This window comes from Amblyraja radiata, chromosome 28, assembly GCF_010909765.2.
Source record: "Amblyraja radiata isolate CabotCenter1 chromosome 28, sAmbRad1.1.pri, whole genome shotgun sequence".
NCBI classification, from domain to species: Eukaryota; Metazoa; Chordata; class Chondrichthyes; order Rajiformes; family Rajidae; genus Amblyraja; species Amblyraja radiata.
This window is the reverse complement of record NC_045983.1, coordinates 17,341,380-17,362,952: the sequence shown is the minus strand read 5'-3', so window position 1 is coordinate 17,362,952 and position 21,573 is coordinate 17,341,380. Positions and strand designations below refer to the sequence as shown.

General features: G+C 45.8%; 1 protein-coding gene and 1 long non-coding RNA gene across 2 annotated transcripts in view; one reads left to right on the top strand and one right to left on the bottom strand.

Moving 5' to 3' along the window:
* Positions 1 to 302: 302 nt before the first annotated feature.
* Positions 303 to 21,573, bottom strand: part of LOC116988914 (protein spinster homolog 2-like) — a 76,916-nt gene continuing 55,645 nt past the window's right edge. Inside the window, exons 7-13 of the mRNA XM_033045942.1 lie at positions 20,803 to 20,955; positions 19,140 to 19,329; positions 14,851 to 14,916; positions 13,780 to 13,878; positions 12,824 to 12,987; positions 4,495 to 4,535; positions 303 to 2,732 (exon numbers count right to left, since the gene is read on the bottom strand). Of these exons, the coding sequence (XP_032901833.1) occupies positions 4,499 to 4,535; positions 12,824 to 12,987; positions 13,780 to 13,878; positions 14,851 to 14,916; positions 19,140 to 19,329; positions 20,803 to 20,955 (709 nt within the window). The 3' untranslated portion in view covers positions 303 to 2,732; positions 4,495 to 4,498. The remainder of the gene's footprint in view (positions 2,733 to 4,494; positions 4,536 to 12,823; positions 12,988 to 13,779; positions 13,879 to 14,850; positions 14,917 to 19,139; positions 19,330 to 20,802; positions 20,956 to 21,573) is intronic.
* On the top strand, positions 1,408 to 21,214 carry LOC116988916. Its single transcript, XR_004416086.1, has 3 exons — positions 1,408 to 1,443; positions 12,919 to 12,921; positions 21,199 to 21,214. It is a non-coding gene; the product is annotated as an uncharacterized LOC116988916 (long non-coding RNA).

Here is a 21,573-nt window from a genome sequence, read left to right as displayed (position 1 = left end):
CCTACTTCAAACTTCCTGCAATCTTTTGTACTGAAAACAAATGTTTTGAATCCTGTAACTATGATCGTTTTGAATAACCATACAGTATGAACTGAATGGTTGATGTGGTGGCGATGGTTCATTTGCTGTATTTCTGCTCTTTTGAGTGTCCTGGATATTGTATGCAACCCCTCAAACTAATCCATAGCTTTTATAAAAACTGAAAACACAAGCTGCGATGTGCACTTGCAATGAAATATTCTGCTCTTGGACATTGATACAGTTTTGCTTAGGAGGCCAGGAAGTAAATTACAGGACAAATATGCATTCAAATAGTTTATTTAATTTACTTGACTATACATAAATTTTGCTACAACCTTGTGTATAATTTATATACTTTGGCTTTAAACAATAAAATATATCTGAAATAATCAGATAAAATAGATTATTTATTTTAGAAAATAATTCTTGTTTGACAAGAAATATCAGACACTTGACCAGTGCATGTGGAATTTGTATAGAAACACATGTATATGACACAAAAGATGCAGCTTACAGCCAGCGTATGTATAGGATATAATTACTAACAATATCAAGCAATGCCCGTTAGGAGTCTCGCAGCAAAGGAGAGAGACACCTTATTTGTAAGTGAACAAACCACTCTTGGCATCAGTTTGATTTCCAAAATGATAAAACTTGTAATCATAATTCCCTCTGGAAGAATTATTTTGATATAAAGGAAATGGAGGACAAGTTGTTCTTGTTGAGGAAAGCTTAATAATAATTTGGGCTTCACACGACACCAGATAACACAACTGAGACATCACGTGTTGATTAGATGCATCATTTATGATGCTCTTCATTTTTATGGTGTCTATATGAACCTTTTATATGCTTTGGATATTGGCAAGCCAAAAGCTTGGTGGCTATGAAAGCTTTATCTTCTTGGTTAAAGCTGATGATAGATGTTTAAGTAAATATCCAGATTTGGAGCACATTTAAAAGTAATATGGAAGCCATTATTTTGTTAGTAAAATTAGAGCACTGTGTAAAACAATGGTGTGACGTCAGGTTTAACAACATTCCATTGGGAACCCAGTTTGATTACAGAACTTACTTTTATATCCCACATCTATTTTCTGTTGATCAGCTATCGTGCTATAAGGTTATGACGCTGTTTAATTTGTAAGTGAGGTGAATTTTGACCATTCAGCCTTTAATTTTTCCTGCTGGAATTATGCTTAACACCACATTTCTACCAAACATCCTTGTGCATTTTTAACAAAGTTGTGCACAATTCAACATCGATAATATGACCACTTATTACTGGTGTCTTGTAACAATGAAAATCAATGCAGTTTGTTTTCAAGAGACATCTGCTGTAATATGCTGGAATAGAAGACTTTTTTGTGTTTTTTCTTTTTCAATACATGGCAGATGATTTGGTCAACATTATCTTCAGAGGTATATTTTACTTTCATTCTTGACGTTGAATTGAGAGAAAGTGATACTGGGTTGTGTATTAAGCAAATAGGGATGCTGGGTGTGCGGGAAGAGCCTTTGCATAAATCGTCCTGATGAATTCTGAACTTTGCTATCAGTGTTGTGGTAACAACGTGAGTTGACTTGCCGTGCAAATGTTGGGGAATTGTTGCAGGTGACGCCTTGCACAAGCTATTTGGTTCATGAGAAACATTCAACAGATTCCAGAGAGGCCAGTCTGTTCAGAAAAATGTTGGCGGCCTTATTACACTTTGTATGCAAAACCTGTGTTTAATTTAGTACGTGTCTGAGCCACTGGGCATACAACTGCATCATCTACACCCCCAGGGCAGTCTGTGACATTTCAGAAGATGAATAAAGAAATGGGAGGAGCTGGAAATTGGTTCAGGGGGAAAAAGGAACTGTCAAAAACCAAGTGCTGTTAGATATTGCACACTGCTAAACCCACCCACCAAGGTTTAACATTTCTACTGCCCCAATGGTATAAAACTCATAAGTAGCTGACCAAGGAAGAGGATGAAGATGGCTGGGAGCGTCTCCATTCACATCAAGTGAGTTTTAAGAACACTTTCAGAAGCCAGTGCTTGCATTGTTGTCACTTTACGATGGCAACACATCCTGACCAGTAATGCCTCTTGCTATGCTTAATTCACACTTAACATTGTTCATACGAGCAACACCTCCTCAGCTAACAGCTGGGTCACTCTGACTTCATTGTAATGTTCTGTGGCTGATATATATATATAATACTGACAGAAGGTGTCCTGTAGGTAACAGCTGCCAAAGACCACCCCCACAATAGGCTTTTCTCAGTCCTCAGTGACAATAGGGTTCAGCACTGAGTGAGGGGAAGGATATAAGGAGCTTCCTGGCAGCAGCCGACAACCCTCTCGTGTCACAGTCACCCACAGTGCCAATTTTTTTTTTTTTGCCTTGCTCTGAAATAAATCCGATCTCTACCCACAAATTGGCCTTGGGGAAAATATAAAAGCAGACACAATGGCAAAGGTGCTCTCACAGAAAGATTTCCATAATTTAAAAAAAGACCAGAATTGCAAGCTATGCCCTTTACGAAGGTGGGCTCCTTCTAGTTGAGCCATTCTTGGCATTCTTCTCATGATTCACCGCTTCCCCGGCAGTAGATATACCTCGTAACTTGGCGGTGGGAAACTTTGTTCTGTTGGCAGCAACCGCCTTGTGGATCGAAGGCGAGTGCGGCAGATTTGGGAGCCGTCTGAGCCTGCTCCAGCCTTTAATGTAGAGGAGAAATAAAGCATTCAGTACAGGGATGTGATGTGGATGCGTGAGAGAGAAACAAGTAGCAAGTCACATGGCTGGTGAAACAAGACGAGGTCAAAACAGCCATCAATACTAACGTGGAATCCTGGGCTAGCCTGAAATAGGGACCTCACTCCGTGAAATAAGCACTTTCAACAATCAAAGACTGTTGCGAGTCACAGAAACAGCCCACCAACTCCACACTCCACAGCCCACCAAACCACCCATTTCATTATCAAGCAAGCCCAATTTACAGTGACCAATTAACCCAACGACCCACATGTCTCTGGGATGTGGGGGGAAACTGGAGCACCTGGAGAAAAACCCACACAGTCACAGAGAGAATGTGTAAATTTCACACACAGACAGCACCAGAGGTTAGGAACTAAATGGGGGACAGGCACTTTGACGCAGCAACTCTACCTCCTGCACCATATGCCTCCATGATTTATAACCAGCCTCTAATCATGAATTCCATCCAGTCGGTATCATATTTCAGTCAGGTTACGCTCCAACCGATTGTGGTCTATTTCTGTCTGATCAGTTGAGAGAAAGTTCTGTGCTAATACTGCAACATGCACTGGGTCTAAGTAGCCTCACCTATACTTTATAACACTAAGGATGTGGAGGGCATCAGAAATCTACACTGGGAGCCACCCCATTCAGAGCTGGTCTTTGAGTGAATTCCCATCACCATGTCTAGCTTTGTCTAATTGTGTGCGGTAGATTCCTTAAGGTAATGTTCCCCCATTGAGTTCCCTTAATGATTCTGGGACTGATGTGTTTTCAATCTGAGATGAAGCTGCATTTCACAACCCTCGCTGGACATGTGCCAAGCTCACTCTTGTTTGCCCTTGGTGAGGAGCTCCCTCATCTCCATAACCAGCTTGAATCAAGATTTCTCTTTTAATCTTTTCCAAATTGGGTTAGGGCCAACTTTCCTCGAAACATTGTGGATAAATCAGTCAAAATAAGGAAAGCTAGCGCTGAAAAAAAAAGGGTTGGAGTAACTCAGCGGGTCGGGCAGCATCTTTGGAGAACATGGAGAGGGGACGTTTCGGGTCAGGACCGTTCTTCAGAAATAGCCTCGTGCTTATTGCCTCCTCCAGGTAACCCAGCCTGAGCAGATGAACTCACTGATGAATGGGAACTAACAGTAAACAATGCTGCAGCTTGTCATCTATGGTACAGCCCAGGGAATTTGCACTTGGGACAGAGACCCTGTTTGATTGTACGTTTTGTCACTCATAAACCACATTACAGAGACTGAGAGGGAATGACATACAAAGTAGATCACGCCAGAAGTGAGTCTACATGAAAAAAAATCCCCTCTGCGAGACTCACAAATGGAAAAAAAACAGATTATCTTCACATCAACATGAAATGGAAAGCTCGAACTACAATTCACTTTCTCTCATATCTGACATTTTCATGGAGAAAGGCCACACTGACACTAAACCACAGAAGCAAAACAACATCACAGTAAAAATTGCTCAGATCTGGAAGTGCAATTTCCTACACATCCTTCTGCTGCATTCTGTCCAAACCCAGCGATAAATCGCAGCCGTTAGTGCCCTGGAGTCTCGCTTCCTGTGATGCAGACCCCGTGACCTCCTCGTTCAAAGAAAGTTATTAAATAAAAGGAAATCAACACAAATCACATCACAGGCACTGTCCCGTTGTTTTACACAACTTAGCGTTTCGTTAAAATGTGTTTTTAGTTTCTTTGCTCACCTTATCAGACTTTCACGGAAACCAGCTTCATTTCTTCAACCCTGCGGAGAAAGAAAATTCAAGGGCTCAGGCAGAGAAGCAAAAGTGAACTGATGTGCTGCCCCCCCCTCCCTGTGCCCAGCACATTCAGAGGCTCATTGCTATCTTCCCGGGGCATGGTCCTGCCAGGCTGGTGCCACCCCAGCTCACAGCATCCAAGGTTATGCTGCCATCTTCCCAAGCATGGTACTGCCAGGCTGGATCCCCACTGGTCCCAGGTAATGCATCTCTCACATCACCCCCTTGGTCCAGTGGGCACAGATGCCCCCACCACTCAAATACCTTGCCGGCCTCCCTCCCCCACCACACACCGTTGAGCCCATTCCTTCCTCTGCAAGGCACATGCTGTCCTGCATTTTCACCTGTGCTGTGTAAGGATATCAGTAGCTTGGGAGGCAGGTCTTGTTTGAGGTATATATATATATATATCTCTATGATCACCAGAAATTAATTAGTTGGTGAACTGCACTATTGGGGCTGTTCATTGTATAGTAACATTGTGATTAAATGAGAATTTAAAAAAAAAATGCAGTTGATAGAAACCCGAATCACAATCAGAAAGTGCTGGAAACACTCAACTGGTCAGGAAACATCTGTGGAGAGAGAAACTGAGCTAACATTCCGGGTTTGAGACCCTCACTCAGCACTGCGGAGGAGAGAAGTTCTTACTGTGTAGGAAGGAACTGCAGATGCTGGTTTAAACCGAAGATAGACAGGAAAAGCTGGAGTAATTCAGCGGGACAGGCAGCATCTCTGGAGAGAAGGAAAGGGTGACAAGGAAGGGTGACAAAGGAGGAAAGCAGTTTCCCGTGACTCATTCTAGAGAAGTTCGTATTGTTAGCTTTGTGTTTCTTTCCACGGATGCAGCAGTCAATGGTGAATCAGCTCGGCCAGGAAACTGCAGGCAGGAGCTCAAATTCCACCGCAGCGGAGGTATTTAAATCACATTCATTAAATGAATCCTAGAGTTAAAAGGATCAGGATTTCCCCCCCCAAAAAAAATAACCATATCCTCTAGGGAAGGAAATCTACAATCCTTACCTGATCTTACTCCTGACCCAGTACAATGTGTTGCGTTTGAGGACCGAAGGATTCGTTCCAGCAACGCGCACACCCCTGCACTCTGCCTGCTAGTCCTTCTGCATTACAATACCAGCTGTTCACCATTTGCTGGAAAGCCCTTGGGATGTGAAAGCTGCTGGTCTTTCTGAGTATTTTGGAAGTTGCTGAGGTTGTGTAAGGTGCAGTGGAAAGGCAAGAATTTCCTCTCACATGGTGGGGAACAACATTCCATTGCCGGGTGCCTCTATTTATTTTTCTAAAACTTGGTGCCTTCTCCCCTCAATAATTGCTTTCTCAATAATGGAAAGGATGCAGCCATTGAAATGAATGGACTGAAATGGCAGATGCACTGGGTCTTGAACAAGGAACTTAAATATAAATGCAAAAGCTTTAGGGCAGGGTTCAGGAAAATTATTGTTTCAAACATTCAGTTGTGAAGCCCTCAGGAAGAAGTTTGGAGCAGTGACCCAATCGATGTTTAAAACAGGAAAGAATAACAGGGAAACAGAACTGCAGCTGCTGTCCATGTGGAGGAGATGTACCAGCATGGACTGGTAGGGCCGAATGTCCTGCTTCCGTGTTGTATGCATGTGACATGGACCAAGGTTCAACACCTTTAGTCCTCTTCTGTCTGGGTATGTTACTGCCATTGGGACTTATTGTTGAATGTAACAATTTCAAGTAACCCTCTTTTTACCCGCTCTCTCCACAGGTGTAGCTGTACCGTTCTGTTTTAATTTTGGGTTTTATTTTTCCAGTTCTTTTACCGACTGCGTGTTTTTAAAGTATTTGTTGCTGAGAACTCCGTACCCTACCGCAGATAATCCCCATGTTCTCCCCAGCCTTCCTCTACCTATGAAAGCAAGCATGCCATATGCCTTCTTTACTACTTTGGCCACTTGTGCAGCCACATTCAGGGAGTTCTGGACTTGGACCTCAAGATCCCTCTACATCAACGCAGTTAAGGGTATACCATTAATTGTATATCCCCCCCCCCCCCTCCACCCCTCCCCCCTACATTTGACCCCCTAAAGTGCAACACCTCACACTTGCTCAGATTAAACTCCATCTACTATTTCTCCTCCTATTTCTATGACTGACCTATATCAAGAGTCAAGACAAGTCGTGAGTTTATTGCCATGTGTCCCTGATAGGACAATGACATTCTTGCTTTGCTTCAGCACAACAAAACATAGTAGGCATTGACTACAAAATAGATCAGTGTGTCCATATACCATTATATACGTAAATACACACATGAATAAATAAACTGAGAAAGTGCAAATAACAGATAATGGCCTATTAATGTTCAGAGTTTTGTCCGAGCCAAGTTTAATAACCTAATGGCTGTGGGGAAGTAGCTATTCCTGAACCTGATCATTGCAGTCTTCCCGCTGTATACGTTGAGTGTCTTCCTCACGGTCTAGATTCCCAGCAATCTTGGTGTCATCTGCAAACCTACTAACCAACCCGTCTATGTTTACATTCTAGTCATTCATATTTATCTATCACAAACAGCAGAGGTCCATGCAGAACTCCACTAGTAATTTTCAGTCGACTTTTAGATTTTAAGGGAATCAAGGCGTGTGGGATTAGTGCAGAAAAGTGAGAGGCAAAAGATCAGCCACTGATGTTATTGAACGACAGAGCTGGCTTGAGGGGCCAATTGGCCTACACGCGCTTCTATTATATCCTTGAGGCTTGGCAGTGCACAATCAGAAGTTGTAAGTGGACGTGTTTGGCAATGATCTGAAGTGAAGGGTCGCAGGAGAGCACTAACAACTATAGTTGAACAGCCTCCAGATTGACATTCCAACATTCTGTAGACAGATTCCCCCCTTCCTGAGAACCTGCTAACACCCACAGTCCTGGGCAGGCGTAAACAGGCACTTCCTAAACAGCCATTGTTCTCCCCTTATCTGGTGGTGGCCTCACAATATCACATTTGAATTATTGTGTTAGCACTTCCTGTCAGTTCAAAATGCAAATTATGTTTTTAGGAAACATCAACATTCCAGAGATTTCTTGGGGTTACATCTGTAGCAAAAAAATAAATTGTTGACCAGTTCCTTAGAACAATAAAAATGCCTTTGGCCTCAGGGGGGAAGTCCACTAAACTTGTTTTGCAAACTTGGATCTTTTCATCAACTTGCCAAGAATAATATTCGGAATTAGTCAGGTGAAAACAGCACTTAGAGATAGTCATCACCTTGGTTCTCGACCTGCCCGTGACTGTCCCAATCTATTTTTTCTCTGCTCCCCGTGACAAATCTGTGAGGAATGCTCTATGGCTTATTTCATCCTGTTTTGGGAAAAAATATTTCCCTGACGGTTGGAATGGTGCTGGATAAGCAACAGAGGGACTTGCATTCAACAATGTATTGGGTGACACAGTGGTGCAACAGGTAGAGCAGCTGCCTCACAGCACCAGAGACCCGGGTTCAATCCTGACTATGTGGTTTGCACATTCTTCCTGTGACAGCATAGGGTTCTTCCGTGTGCTCTGGTTTCTTCCCACATCCCCAAAGACGTTTGTAGGTTAATCGACCTCTGTAAGTTGCCCCTAGTCTGCCGCTAGCAGCTGAGAAAGTGGGATAAGATAGAACTATTGTGAACGGGTGATCGATGGACCGAAGGGCCTGTTTCTACGCTGTATCTCTAAACTCTAAACTCAACAAATTATTGCAGTTGAGCTAAACAGTGAAGGAGTAAGTTGTTCCTAGGATTGAAGAACACTGGTGAAGCAATTCAATTATTAAAGAAAGGCATACTTGCAGTTATTTATTTAATGCCTTTTGCATTCTCGTCGGCTTCAAAACAGTTTATTGGCAGGTAAAAGCTTTGGAATAATGGTCATCGTTGTAATGTAGGGAATTGTATAATCTGTGTACATGGCACGCTCCCATAGACAGCTGGATGAGAATGGCCATCTGTTTAATGATGTTGATTCGGGGATTCATTTCGGGCAGAGCACCAAGCTGCATCTTCAACACATGCAACACTTCCTCAGAACTACATCCGAGCTCCAACTTATGCTTGGTCTCCAGGCCCTGAAACGACCTTGAACTGAAAGTAGATGCATGGGAGACAAGCGAACCTCAGGCGAGGCTCTCATAGTGGACAACAGGAGTGCTGGTCCTGCACTGGTCCACAAGTGTCATGGAGTCATAGAGTGATATATTCATAAAGTGTGGAAACAGGCCCTTCGGCCCAACTTGCCCAAACCGACCAAGATGTCAGAATGTAAAAATGAGGAACTGCATATGCTAATTTACACAAAAGGACACAAACGTGCTGGAGTAACTCAGCGGATCAGACAGGATCGCTGGAGAACATGGATAGATGACATTTCGGGTCGGGACCCTTCTTCATTAGAGTTAGATTTAGCTCTTAGGGCTTAAGGAATCAAGGGATACGGGGGAAAAGGCAGGAACGGGGCACTGCTTTTGGATGATCAGCCATGATCATATTGAATGGCGGTGCTGGCTCGAAGGGCCGAATGGCCTACTCCTGCACCTATTTTCTATGTTTCTATGTTTCAGATTGGAGTTTCCCCAGACGGCGTTGATTAAATCAGCTTGGCAGCGTGCTGTTGGTGCCATTGAAACTTGCTATTCTTCGAGTGGTTCTTTCAGCATGGAGGCTGATTTACTGTGTGTCCATTCAGGTCCTGGCTCTGAGTTAGGGCAGGAAGGCAGACGAGGAACATTAGATTAGCAACCTTCCTACTGAATTGCAGAGCTGGCTTGAGGGGCTGAATGGCCCATTCTTGCCCCTGATTGTTACGGTCCTGTGGGTGAGAAGCAGGTCCTCCAGTTGTAAATGATTTAGTTTCACACTTCACTAAACCACCATTCACATTCACAGCCTCCGGCCCACTGCCCACATACATTGGCTGCAGGAAGCAGGAATAGCTGGTGAACAGGCTGTGGCAGGTAACAAGAGCTCTGATTTCAGCTCCTTAGCTGGGGATGCAGTGCAAAGCCAGCTCCTGCAGAGGGCTCCTCTGGCCCACTTCTGCTCCCATGGCTGCGTCTGGTGTAAAACCTGCCATGCATCTGGGAGTGGGGTCCCTGACAACCATACCCGAGCTAAGGGGACAGTGCCAGGAAATCAGTCACACCCCATGAGGTAAGCTCAGCCTGGCAGGCTTATAGCAGTGGCGCAGCGGTAGAGTTGCTGCCTTACAGCGCCAGAGACCCGGGTTTGATCCTGACTCCTGTGCCGTCTGTATGGAGTTTATACATTCTTCCTATGACTGCGTGGGTTTTCTCCGGGTGCCCAGGTTCCCTCCCACATTCCAAAGACGTACATGTTTGTAGGTTAATTGGCTTTGGTGAGTTGTAAAATTGTCCCTAGTGTGTGTAGGTCAGCGCACAGGGATCGCTGGCTGGCCGGTGTGGACTCAGTTAGGCCGAAGGGCCTATTTCTACACTATCACTAAAGTAAAAGTCTGAAGTCATAGGTCGGTAGTATAGATCTCGAGCTCGTGCACCCATGTACAAGCTGTCACGGGTGCACACACGAGGGCTGATTCCTTTGCACAAGGCCGGAGTTCTGTGTATGCTCATTTTTTTGCCAACACTCAAAGGGAGGACACGCACCCACACAGAAGGAATTGTTGTTGATGAGTTTCAGACCTGTCGGGTAGCTCAAGCATTCAGTAAGACAAACTGTGGGAAGGATTTGCAAATGTCACCCGAATCAAATGATTTGTTTGGGATTGTTATTTTTTAATGAGACAAATACACCTATTAATGGCCACAAGATGAGCTCTGAGCTGTCAAGACAAAATAAATCTGCATAATTGCCATGTCAATTGAAATAATTCTGATTGGGTGTTGGTCCACATTGGTTAGATTATTTGATTTTATTATTGTCACATGTACTGAGTTTTGTTTGCGTGCTATTCAGTCAAAGAACAAACTATACAAGTCATCCCACAGTGCACATTCTCTGATGTATAGCAGATATTTTGAGATGTACAGATAGGAATGAAAGAAGGGGAAGGGTTTCGAAGTATTTAGAACATAGAACAGTAGGGCACAGGAACAGCCCCACAATGTTTGTGCTGAATATGAGGTCAAGATCAACTATTACCAGCCCGCACATAATCCATATCCCTCCATACCCTGTATATCACGTGCCTATCCAAACATCTCTTCCGCTCTCATAGCTGCGTTCACCACCACACCCAGCAGCGCATTGCAGGCACTTACTGTACCACCCTCTGTGTAAAAAAAACCTGCCCCGCACATCTCCTTTGAACTCTGCCCCTCTCATCTTAAAGTTACGCCCTCTAGTATTTGGTATTTTCATCCTGGAGAATAGGTTCTGACTGTCTACTCTATCTATACCTCTCATTATATAGTATATCTGGTCTCCTCTCAACCCTGGGCATTCCAGAGAAAACAATCCATCCAACCTCACCCTGGAGCAACAGCCTATAATCCAGGCATCGTTCTCTGCACCCATTCCAAATCCTCCACATTTTTCCTGTAATGGGGTGAACAGAACTGCACACTGCTCCAAACCTAACCAACATCCTATAAAGTGGCATGACGACTCTTTTACTCAATGCCTCGATCAGTGAAGGCAAGCGTTCGATACGTCTTCTGCCGTATGTCATATGTGCCACTCTATCTACTTGTCACTGTATAAATATAGCAGAACCTTTGACTTGGAACGATTTTGCATTTTCTCAATAACAGTGCTTCTGATGTAGGATCATTCTGACTGAAAGACTAATTTACCACATTCATCCTTCTCATCCAATGTATGTTTTGTGTGTGTTTGCTGAGCCTACGTGCCCGCGATGCTGCTGAATGGGAGATTTTCATTGTAATTATTCCTCAGGGTACTTGTGCATACGACAATAAACCTGACTTGACGAGACACATCTCACTGCTCTAGTATACCAATCCTGAATTTACATTGTGAGATACATCGCCTCAGGGCTGTAAAATGTTTGCAGCTACTGAAGCTCGTATTCTCTGAAATCATTCACATACGGTCTCCCAAAGCAGATTTTCAGGAATAAATCTACCTGATTTGCATTTGAAGGAATCAATAATAACTAATCCAATCATGTCCCCAGGATGTCTGTTCTGTTGTAGATTCATTACTTATTGCAATATTGCTGATGCAGTTTGGTTTAATATTTACCACCATTCAAATGCAGGACATGTCCTCTTGTTCCATTGCACTGAACATGGCAAAGTCATTAGAAATTATTAAATCCATTATCCCCCCCCCCCCCCCCCCCCTCACTGATTTCTAGTGAAAACTTGCTTAGCAAACATAATCACTCTTTATAATCCTATTCCACATGCCCACAAATATTCTGGCCCATCTATCATATCGTTGTACTTTCCAAAGGTTGTAACAACCATTTGTAGAGAGACATGGCCCCAATAACCATGGAAGCGCAGATGCTGGTTTATACCGAAGATAGACACAAAGTGCTGGAGGAACTCAGCGGGTCAGGGAGCATCAGAGAAAAAGGATGGGTGACCTTTCGTCTGAAGAAGGGTCCTGATCCAAAACGTTTCCCACCCTTTTCCGCCAGAGATGCTGCCTGACCCGCTGAGTTACTGCAACCCCTATAACCATGTCCATTACTCTGTATCAAATCACCAACAATATTCCAAGCAGCAAGGTCTCTATTCCCATTCGAGATCAAGAAGCGATTTTCCTTTTCGGCTTTTTGTCATGGGGCTTTATGTGGTTGGTTGCAGGAAGGAACAGCAGATGCTGGTGTACACAGAATGCTGGAGTAACTCAGTGGGTCAGTCAGCATCTCTGGAGAAAAGAAATCGGTTACGTTTTGGGTCGAGATCCTTCTTCAGAACGCATCTCAAGAAGGGTTTTGACTCGAAAAGTCACCTAATCCTTTTCTCCAGAGGTGCTGCCTGACCTGCTGAGTTACTCCGGAATTTTATGGCTATCTTTTATGTCGGTGGGAGTGGCCAGGTAATTCAACCTCTCCCCCGTTTCACATAACGGCCGCAGGATCCACCAAGATGCAAGACAGAACGCCACAGGAGATTCTTCTTCCCTGTGGCTATCAAACTTTACAATCCCTCCCCCTTCTGTCGTGTGGTAGACTGAGACTGAGACTGACTCCCCTCCCATGTATTTAGTGTTTTCTATGACTGGTGGCAGATCAATTTCCCTCCTGGGATAAATAAAGTTCTATCGTATCGTATCATAGGTCTTTGGTACTCACTGTTGATGTGCTCGGTTCCGGTCTTGGACAATGTAATGGGCTGTGGCCAGGAAGAAGGTCCCTCCGAGGACAATGATAAATGGGCACAGCATCAGGGCGTAGCCCAGGCTGAGGAACTCCCACAGATCCAAATCGGGCTTACTCTGCCTGATAACATCTGAGATCTGCAGAGATGAGAAAAGAGATTTCAAACAAGGGGTCAAGAGTATTTAATTGTCAACAGCACAGGGACCAGAACAATGACATTCTTACTTGCTGTGGCTCTCCAGGCACATTGACGTAACGACTCAATAAACAGCTCAACAATAAATATAAAATATTAGGTAACCAGGCAATAATAGTGCAAGGTGGAGAATGCATTGGAACATGATGGAGGGGTGAAAGAGCAAAGAGAAAGACTGGAAGGTCTTGGGTCAGAGGGCAAATGTCAAGAGTAGCTGTAACAATGGAGATGGGGCAATGAGAGGTCTGCCTGGTCCCAACTTTGAAATCTTGCTGGTTCAGTTTATCTATTGCCCCACTATTGTTGTCCGTGCCTTCAGCTGCCTCCTCTCCTCCCTCATTAAACCCTTCGTTGTTCGCCATCTTCCTTTGCAACTTGGAAAGAGGCCATTCAGCCCATTCCCTCACAAGCTCTCCCCCTTCCCTCACAGATTTTCCCTGGAATCTATCCTCCCCACATTATCATCGCCTCCTCCCGAGATTATACCGCTCACCTACACTAACTTCCCTATCAAGCTGAAACACCTGTACGGAGCCAGAGAGAGCACCCAGAGGAAACCCGAGAGGGCACAGGAAAAGCATGCAAACTCCACCAGACAGCACCGGAGGTCAGGATAGACCTGGGTCACTGGAACTGTGATCTAACAGCAATGCTCATTGCCCCATGCCACATCTGACTGCACTCTTGACTCATTAACATGCAGGAAATCAATGGTAAACATAAATATACTTACCACACCGATTAGGTACGGGCTTCCCGCATCTCCAAACAAGTGAGAGGTGAAACTCTGCAAGGCCACAGCTGTGGAGCGACGGGTCGGGATAACAACGTACTGGGAATAAAGAGGCAGGATTATTGCACCATATCGCGACAACGGAACGGGAAAAGCACATGGATTTCAATACACTACCGCCAGCGGCGGCACGGTGGCGCAGCGGTAGAGCCACTGCCTCATAGCACCAGAAACCCAGGTTCAATCCGGATTATTAGAACTTTACCGTACCCCTTGGGAATTTGGTGTGGCTTTTCAGTTAGCAGTTTGACAGCTTCCTAGCTCAATTCTACATTCTAGGTAAGCAGTCAATGAAGGCAGTGTGTGCTGGAGGCAGGTACAGGCTGTGCAATTGATGTCCTTCCCTGTAGGGATGTTGAGGAATTGATTTTGCTTTTTACAGCACTCTGACAGCTTTAGTGACACTATTAATGTAACACTCAACTTACTCTCATAAACCAACTTCAGATTCCCAGTATGGTGGCAGGATTGACTCTTGCATCCTTTGGTTTTAGTTTAGTTTAGTTTAGTTTAGAGATGGAGCGTAGAAACTGACCATTCGGCCCATCGAGTCCGCACCAACCCATACGCAATCACCCATACACTAGGTCTATCCCACAGATTAGGATCATTTACTTAAGCCAATTACCCACATCTCGTTGGAGTGTAGGAGGAAACCGGAGCACCCGGAGAAAACCCACACAGTCACGGGGAGAACGGTACAAACTCCATGCAGATAGCATCTGTAGTCAGGATCAAACCCGGGTCTCTGGCGCTGTAAGGCAGCAACTCTACCTGTGTGCATCACTCTGCCTCCCAGCCCATCCTCTGGGTTTTTTGATGTAACCAACACCTTGAACTTATCAAACAGGGAAGGGAAAGCCCATTGATGATCAGCATAGGCAGTCGGTGGAGAGAGGAGAGGGAAACATGTCCTGGTTCTCGTTCCCACCTTTGTTTCTTCGGACTGCCGGTGGGAGAAGCGAGCGGGTTTATCTGAGATAAATTGCAAAACTTGCAACAAACACTTACCATTAAGATGTCTGCTGTGATTGCCCAGTTCAAAAAGAGGAGTATTTCCCCAACAAATATACACATCTGTGAAGAGAGAAGACTTGTGGTTAGACTCTTCCAAAAAAAAAAAGTTAATACATTGCATGAAAAATGATTATACTCTAGCATCAATAATCGTCAACATCTCTGAGACGTTTGGATTCTTGGTTCTGGTGTCATGAGTTTCACGTCAAGTGTAGACCAGAGGAGTTCAGCCAGGCTGGGAGAGGCGAAGGGATGAGTGGGTATATCAGGGAGAGGATGCTCTCAGGCAGAAGACCACTAATTCCTGGTTGCTGACCCCCACCGCCAAATCTAATCACCGCAAGAGGAAGGGTGGGAGAAGAAATGAGGTACAGGAGATAGGAAGATGGCAGGAAGATAGAGTGGACATGGAGAGGATGTTTCCAGTAGCGATTCTAGGACCCGAGGGCAGAGTCCCAGGATAAAAGGACGCACCTTTAGAATGGAGATCGGAAGGATTTCTCTAGCCAGAGGGTGGCCAACCTGTGGAATTAATTGATGCAGAATGTGGTGTAGGCCAAGTCATTGGGAATTTTGAAAGTGGAAATTGATATGTTCTTGATTAGAAAGAGTGTTAACAGTTACAGGGATAAGGCAGTAAAATGAGGATGAGATGGGAAACCAGATCAGCCATGGTCGAATGGCAGAACAGTCTCAATGGGCCGAATGGCCTATTTCTGCTCCAATGCCATGATCTTATGAATTGGGCCCCATGGGTCTGAGATGTCACCTGTACATTCCTTCGTCAGATGCTGCCTGACCTGCTGAGTTCCTCCTGCACTTTATATTTTGCTCAAGATTCCAGCATCTGCAAGTTTATGGTGTCTCTTTTTTACTCCTGTTTCAGACTTGCCTTTATCAAGGGACTGCATTTTCCCTTTGGCATTCTTATGTAATATTTAAAAGCATTGATGCTGTAGAAGCTTTTTGGAAGGTGGCTCCCAATGCAAGTGAAGTCTTTCTGCAGAGGTTATTTATAGTCAATTATTAGAGGAGCTTTTATTCTTCAAAAACATCATGTTCCTGTCGCAGGTAATGTGTACTGAATGGAACGCATTCACCACCTCCTCAGCAATGAATCCAGGCTGCACAGACAAGATGGAAATCTCTGGCACATTTCCCAATATCCCCCGGAGTTGGTTGGACTAGATCCTCACAGACAAGGCAGTCGAACTCAAACTGGAAAATGATCAAATATATTTGGTGCTAATCAACCAGGAAGTCTAAAAGGGCAGCCAGTGCGGGAGACGGTGATGTTACATGGCTGGGAGCAATCACCCGGAAACATCCAGCAACATTATAAGCAAACAATTTCTCCAGGTTGTGACACTGTCTCAGACCTGACAGAGGTTACTCTGAAACACAATAACGACCCTGGCCTTTGCGTGTTTGTAATACTCCTCGGCAGTTTAATCAAAACATCCTCATAAATCTCAGGGCGGCGCCTTTAATCTCAAACGCATATGAGAAATTTAATAAAGGTTCACTCTGATTTTTCTTTCGGACTCCAAAGAGAAAATGATGGGAAGGCCATGCGGTCAGCCTGTCCCCCTGGACAGAATGGGCAAGCTGACATTCTCCGTGACACTTCTGTCAGGACCAGAGGTTGCAAATTGTCTCCGTATAAACCCGTGTTTCGAGGGGAATGGGACAAAGGGGAAGATGATGGAGGATCTTAAATCAGACAAGATGGCTTGTATTGATACAGTTAAAGAGTCACACAGCATGGAAAGTCTTTCAGCCCAAATTACCCAACCAAGCTGCCCCGTCTACAGTAGATCTACACCATCTGCCCATATCCCTCGAATCCTTTCCTGTACATGTATTTATGCTTGTATTTATGCAAGCTGTTTTACTAGAGGAGCCAACCAGTTTTAATAGTGCTGATTAAGTTATATTAATTGGTCAGAATGTCAAGAGTAATTGCCAAAAAACAAAGTGCTGGAGAGATTCAGCAGCACTAGAAGCCACGCAGGACAAGATGTTGGCGAAGGCAAGTACTGAGGAAGGGACTGTGACTGCGGTAGCGAGACTGGGTGAGGATGTGGTGGTAGAGCAGGATGAGGGGGAGCAGGAGGAGGGGAGCAGGAGGAGGGGGAGCAGTGGCAGAGGGTCTCAGAGAAATCCCGTCAAAGAGTGGAGGGAAACCTTCTTGAAACTGGGCACGCCTTGAAGAGACTTCACAATGGAGCAATAAAATGAAGAGACACAAGAGACTGCAGATACTGGAATCAAAAGCAAAACACAATCTTCTGGGGGAACCCAGCGGGCAGGGAACAAGAGGACTAAGTGGAAACATCCTCTCCACATCCACTCAATCCAAGCCTTTCACTATTCTGTATTTCAATGAGGTCCCCCCTCATAATTCTACACTCCAGCGGGTACTGGCCCAGTGCCGACAAACGCTCGTCATAGGTTAACCTATTAATTCCTGGGATTATTCTTGTAAACCTCCTCTGGACCCTCTCAAGAGCCAGCACATCCTACCTCAGATATGGTGCCCAAAATTGTGTGGCAGGTGCAGTGCCAACTCGATCTAAATAGACGATGGAATTCGCAGATTAAATGATGAAACCGTGAACAGCTATAAGTGGCCTCTGCCCCGATGGCGGGGTGGGGTGGGGTGGGGTGGGGTGGGCTGGGGTGGGCTGGGGTGGGGTGGGGTGGGGTGGGGTGGATGGTGGGACGAGTGCTGGTACATCTGCTGGCTGGTGTCTCTGTGATGCAGCTTGGAAGGAGCTCTCGTGACTTAGTGCGTCCGTGTCTGTGCTGATACTAAACACTCGGGCAAGACTGGAGTCAGTGGACTGGAGGGATGGGATGAGCTGAATGTCATTCCCCATCCCACACCTTGTTTCTGTTCTTTATTGAACCTCCCAATATTCCCCACTGGATAACGATCAGCCCAGGTGGGACACATTATACGAGGCAGTGAGCTGCAATTAAATGTCTTTGATTAAAAGCATCCCAGCTGGTGTCAGGTTTGACGGGGAACACGCCTGAAAGCAAGCCAGAGAACTGAACGACAGCAAGGGAACGCTCTCCGCACAGCAGTGAGCACAGCCAGCTGGCTACATCTGTGCTCGACGGCTGGGCAGAAGATTCAACCCTGTCAGACGTTATTCCACTACGAGTGCTGGGCGGTCCCTCGGGACCAATGATGCCGCCCGTCTCACAAGACGGAAGCAGCTGAGGTGTCACCCCCACCCCCACCACGGCGCTTCAGAGATGCTAGCTTTATTTTATCCTGATGGACATTGCTGCCAAAGTGGTCACCTACTGTCAGAACATTGACCGTGGGATGATACAACAGGCCTTTCAGCCCTAAATTGTCTGTGTCGATGCGATGCCGAGCTAAACTAATCTCATCTGTCTGATGAGAAAACAATCCTAGTTTGTCCAATCTCTCCTTATAGCTGAGGCCCTCAAATCCAGGCACAATGTTGTGAAATAGAGTCCTAGGAAACTGCAGGTGCAGGTTCACACAAAAAGACAAAAGTGCTGTAGTAACTCAGCAGGTCAGGCAGAATCACTGGAGATCATGGATAGGTGATGTATCGGGTTGGGATCCAGTCTTAAAAAGGGTCCCAAACTGAAATGTCACCTATTCAAGTTCTCCAGAGATGTTGCCTGACCCTCTGAGTTACTCCAGCACTTTGTGTTCTTTTTGTGGTAAACCTCTTCTGCACCCTCTTCAAAGCCTCTGCATCCTTCTTGTAATAGGGGTGACCAGAACTGCACACAATACAGTACAGTTAGTACGGATGTCAGGGATTATAGGGTGAAGGCAGGAGAATGGGGTTAAGAGGGAAAGATAGATCAGCCATGATTGAATGGCGGAGTAGATTTGATGGGCTGAATGGCCTAATTTTGCTCCTATCACTTCTGAACAATACCCTACATGTCCATGTGTTTAAGAAGGAACTGCAGATGCTGGAAATCGAAGGTAGACAAAAGTGCTGGAGAAACTCAGCGGGTGCAGCAGCATCTATGGAGCGAAGGAAATAGGCAACGTTTCGTGCAGAAACTCTTCATCAGACCTACATGTCCATCATGACTGTCCCCAAGAGAGGAGAACTTGGCCACCTTCTGTTGCATCTGGTAAATCCGCAAACCCTCAAAGTTCAATTTTCATTTGTACCAAATGTTTGTTTAATAAGGTTCAGGCAAACCATGTGGGGTCGAGAACCTTCATGGAGACTTGCACGAATGCAGCCACTGGCTGAAGCACAGGTTATACTCACATAGGCTCCCACAATGTTGAATCGGGCGAACACAAAGATCAGGCTGATGAATATGGACGAGCTGAGCATTCCAAACGCACACACCAGCGGATCGGCCCGCGAGCTTTTAGTCCGATACCATCGCGTCGCTGCCACCCCCACAATCAGTCCCAGGAACCCGGTCACGCAGGTGATTGCTCCAAATATCAAACTGGAAGACAATGAGTGGTCGGTCCACGTTAGTAACGATTCACCAGAAAATCACAATGGCCACACATGTCTACAAAGCTCCCAGACACCAACCTGAACGTGAGTCATTTTCACCCTCGAACCCCATTTCTGTCTTTTCATGGGTGGGTTATCTCTCCAACAATGTCAGCCCATATCTAAACCAGATGTGCTGAGGTTCTGAATAAATACCATGGATTCACGTAAGATTAGGTGATGTGACGTGGGTTTATTGGAGACGTTGTCACCTGTGGCCTTGGTGTAGACCAGGGCCCTCAGGACCTGACCAGGGGGAAGAGGTCAGCAAAGAGGTGGGAGCCGAGACACAGCTTGCACTACGCTGCATCAGGGGAGACATGATCATGCAGGGGGGAAACAAACCCTGGCACACCACTGATATTAAAACAGAAAACACTGAAAATACTCAGCAGGCCAGACAGCATCTGTGGGAAGCAGAAAAGAGTTAATGATTTATGTCACGGGCTCTTTGTCACAGCTGGGGAAAAGATATAAGCAGGGCAGTTTTAAGTTTGGAGAGGATGAGAGAAGGATGGAAAGGGAACATAGGGTGAGACTATGGATGTTATTGGGATAGATGGCAGGGGTTAATGGGGTCTATTAGAGGGTGATTACACCGATAAACTAGCCCAGTGTGTTGTTACCGGCAGTGGTGGGACATACATATCTGGCCAGTCAGGGTGCACTAACATTGAGGGGAAAACTGAGCTCTATTCAGGGATGGATGAGGTCAGATGCAAATTAACGTATCTTGTGTGGAGAGAGAGAAAGCATAAAGGAAGCGGTAGAATTTGGCATCCAGTCCAGAAGCCTGCACTGGCCAGAGGGAAGATGGTGGCTTCTCTTCAAGGGTACGTTGGGCCTTGTTGTAACAGTGTAGGAGCCACTGACACAGGTCAGAGTGCACGTGGGATGGAGAATTGAAGTGAAGGGTTGAAGGGTCTGACGAGAGTGGCCCCCACGTTCTCCCCGTGACCGCATGGCTTTTCTCCGGTTGCTCCGGTGACCTCCCACACTCCAAAGACGTGCAGGTTTGTAAGTTCATTGGCTTTGGTAAAGATTGTAAATTGACCCTAGTGTGTAGGGTAATGCTAGCGTACAGGGATCGCTGGTGGGCGCAGACTCGGTGGTCGATGGGCATGTTTCTGCGCTGTATCACAAAAACTAAAACTTAAACATTGGAGCAGAATTAGGACATTCGGCCCAATTAGGTCTACTCCGCCATTCAATCATGGCTGAACTATTTTTCCCTGTCAACCCCATTCTCCTGCCTTCTCACCGTAACATTTGACATCCTTACTAATCAAGAACCTACTGTATCAATATCTGCTTTAAAAATACCCGATGACTTGCCCTCCAAAGCCGCCCACGGTGATGAATTCCACAGGTTCACCACCCGGTGTAGTTGGTCTCACCGCGCTTCCCACGGCAACCGTACCTGTCTTTGCCGCTGCAAGGCTCCACAGTGCAGGGCTTGATGTTCTTCTGCACCACCTCTGCCCGGAACAGGTAGAGGGGGATCCAGACTCCCAGGACCCCGGTGGCAAAGGACACGGAGGCAGATGCCAGAGTGGAGAACACGAAGCTGGGTCTGTGGGAGAGGGAGGCGGGAGGGAGTCAGAAGCCGGTAGACATACAACCGCGCCGACGTTCCCCGTTTGCCGAATGCAACCCCAATCAGAAATAGACTGATAATCACCAGAACGCTTTCCCCACCTCGGCGCGCCAGGAAGGGCATCTCCAAGTCGGGAATACCATGGAATGCTTCTCAGTACAAACAATTCCCAAGGAGCTCAACCACATTCAGGCTGAAGCAGCCTGATACCGCAGACAGACACAAAATGCTGGAGTAACTCCGCGGCACAGGCAGCATCTCCGAAGCGAAGGAATGGGTGACATTTCGGGTTGAGACCCTTCATCAGACCATTCACCTTCCCGAATATGTTCGCTCCCTCCATCACCCCTACACAGTGATTGCAGTGTAGACCCACCATCAGGATGCACTGCAAGGACTACCCATGCCTCTCTGACAGCACCACATGCACACAAGACCTGGGGGATGGAGGACAAGGCAACTGGTGTTCGGGAACACCACAGGCATCCAGGTATTCCCTACTAACCATGCACCATCCCGACTTGCAAACGCGCCACTGTCTCTTCAGCATCTCCGCACCTCTACCTGGATCTCCCTTCCAATGTGCCTTCACCA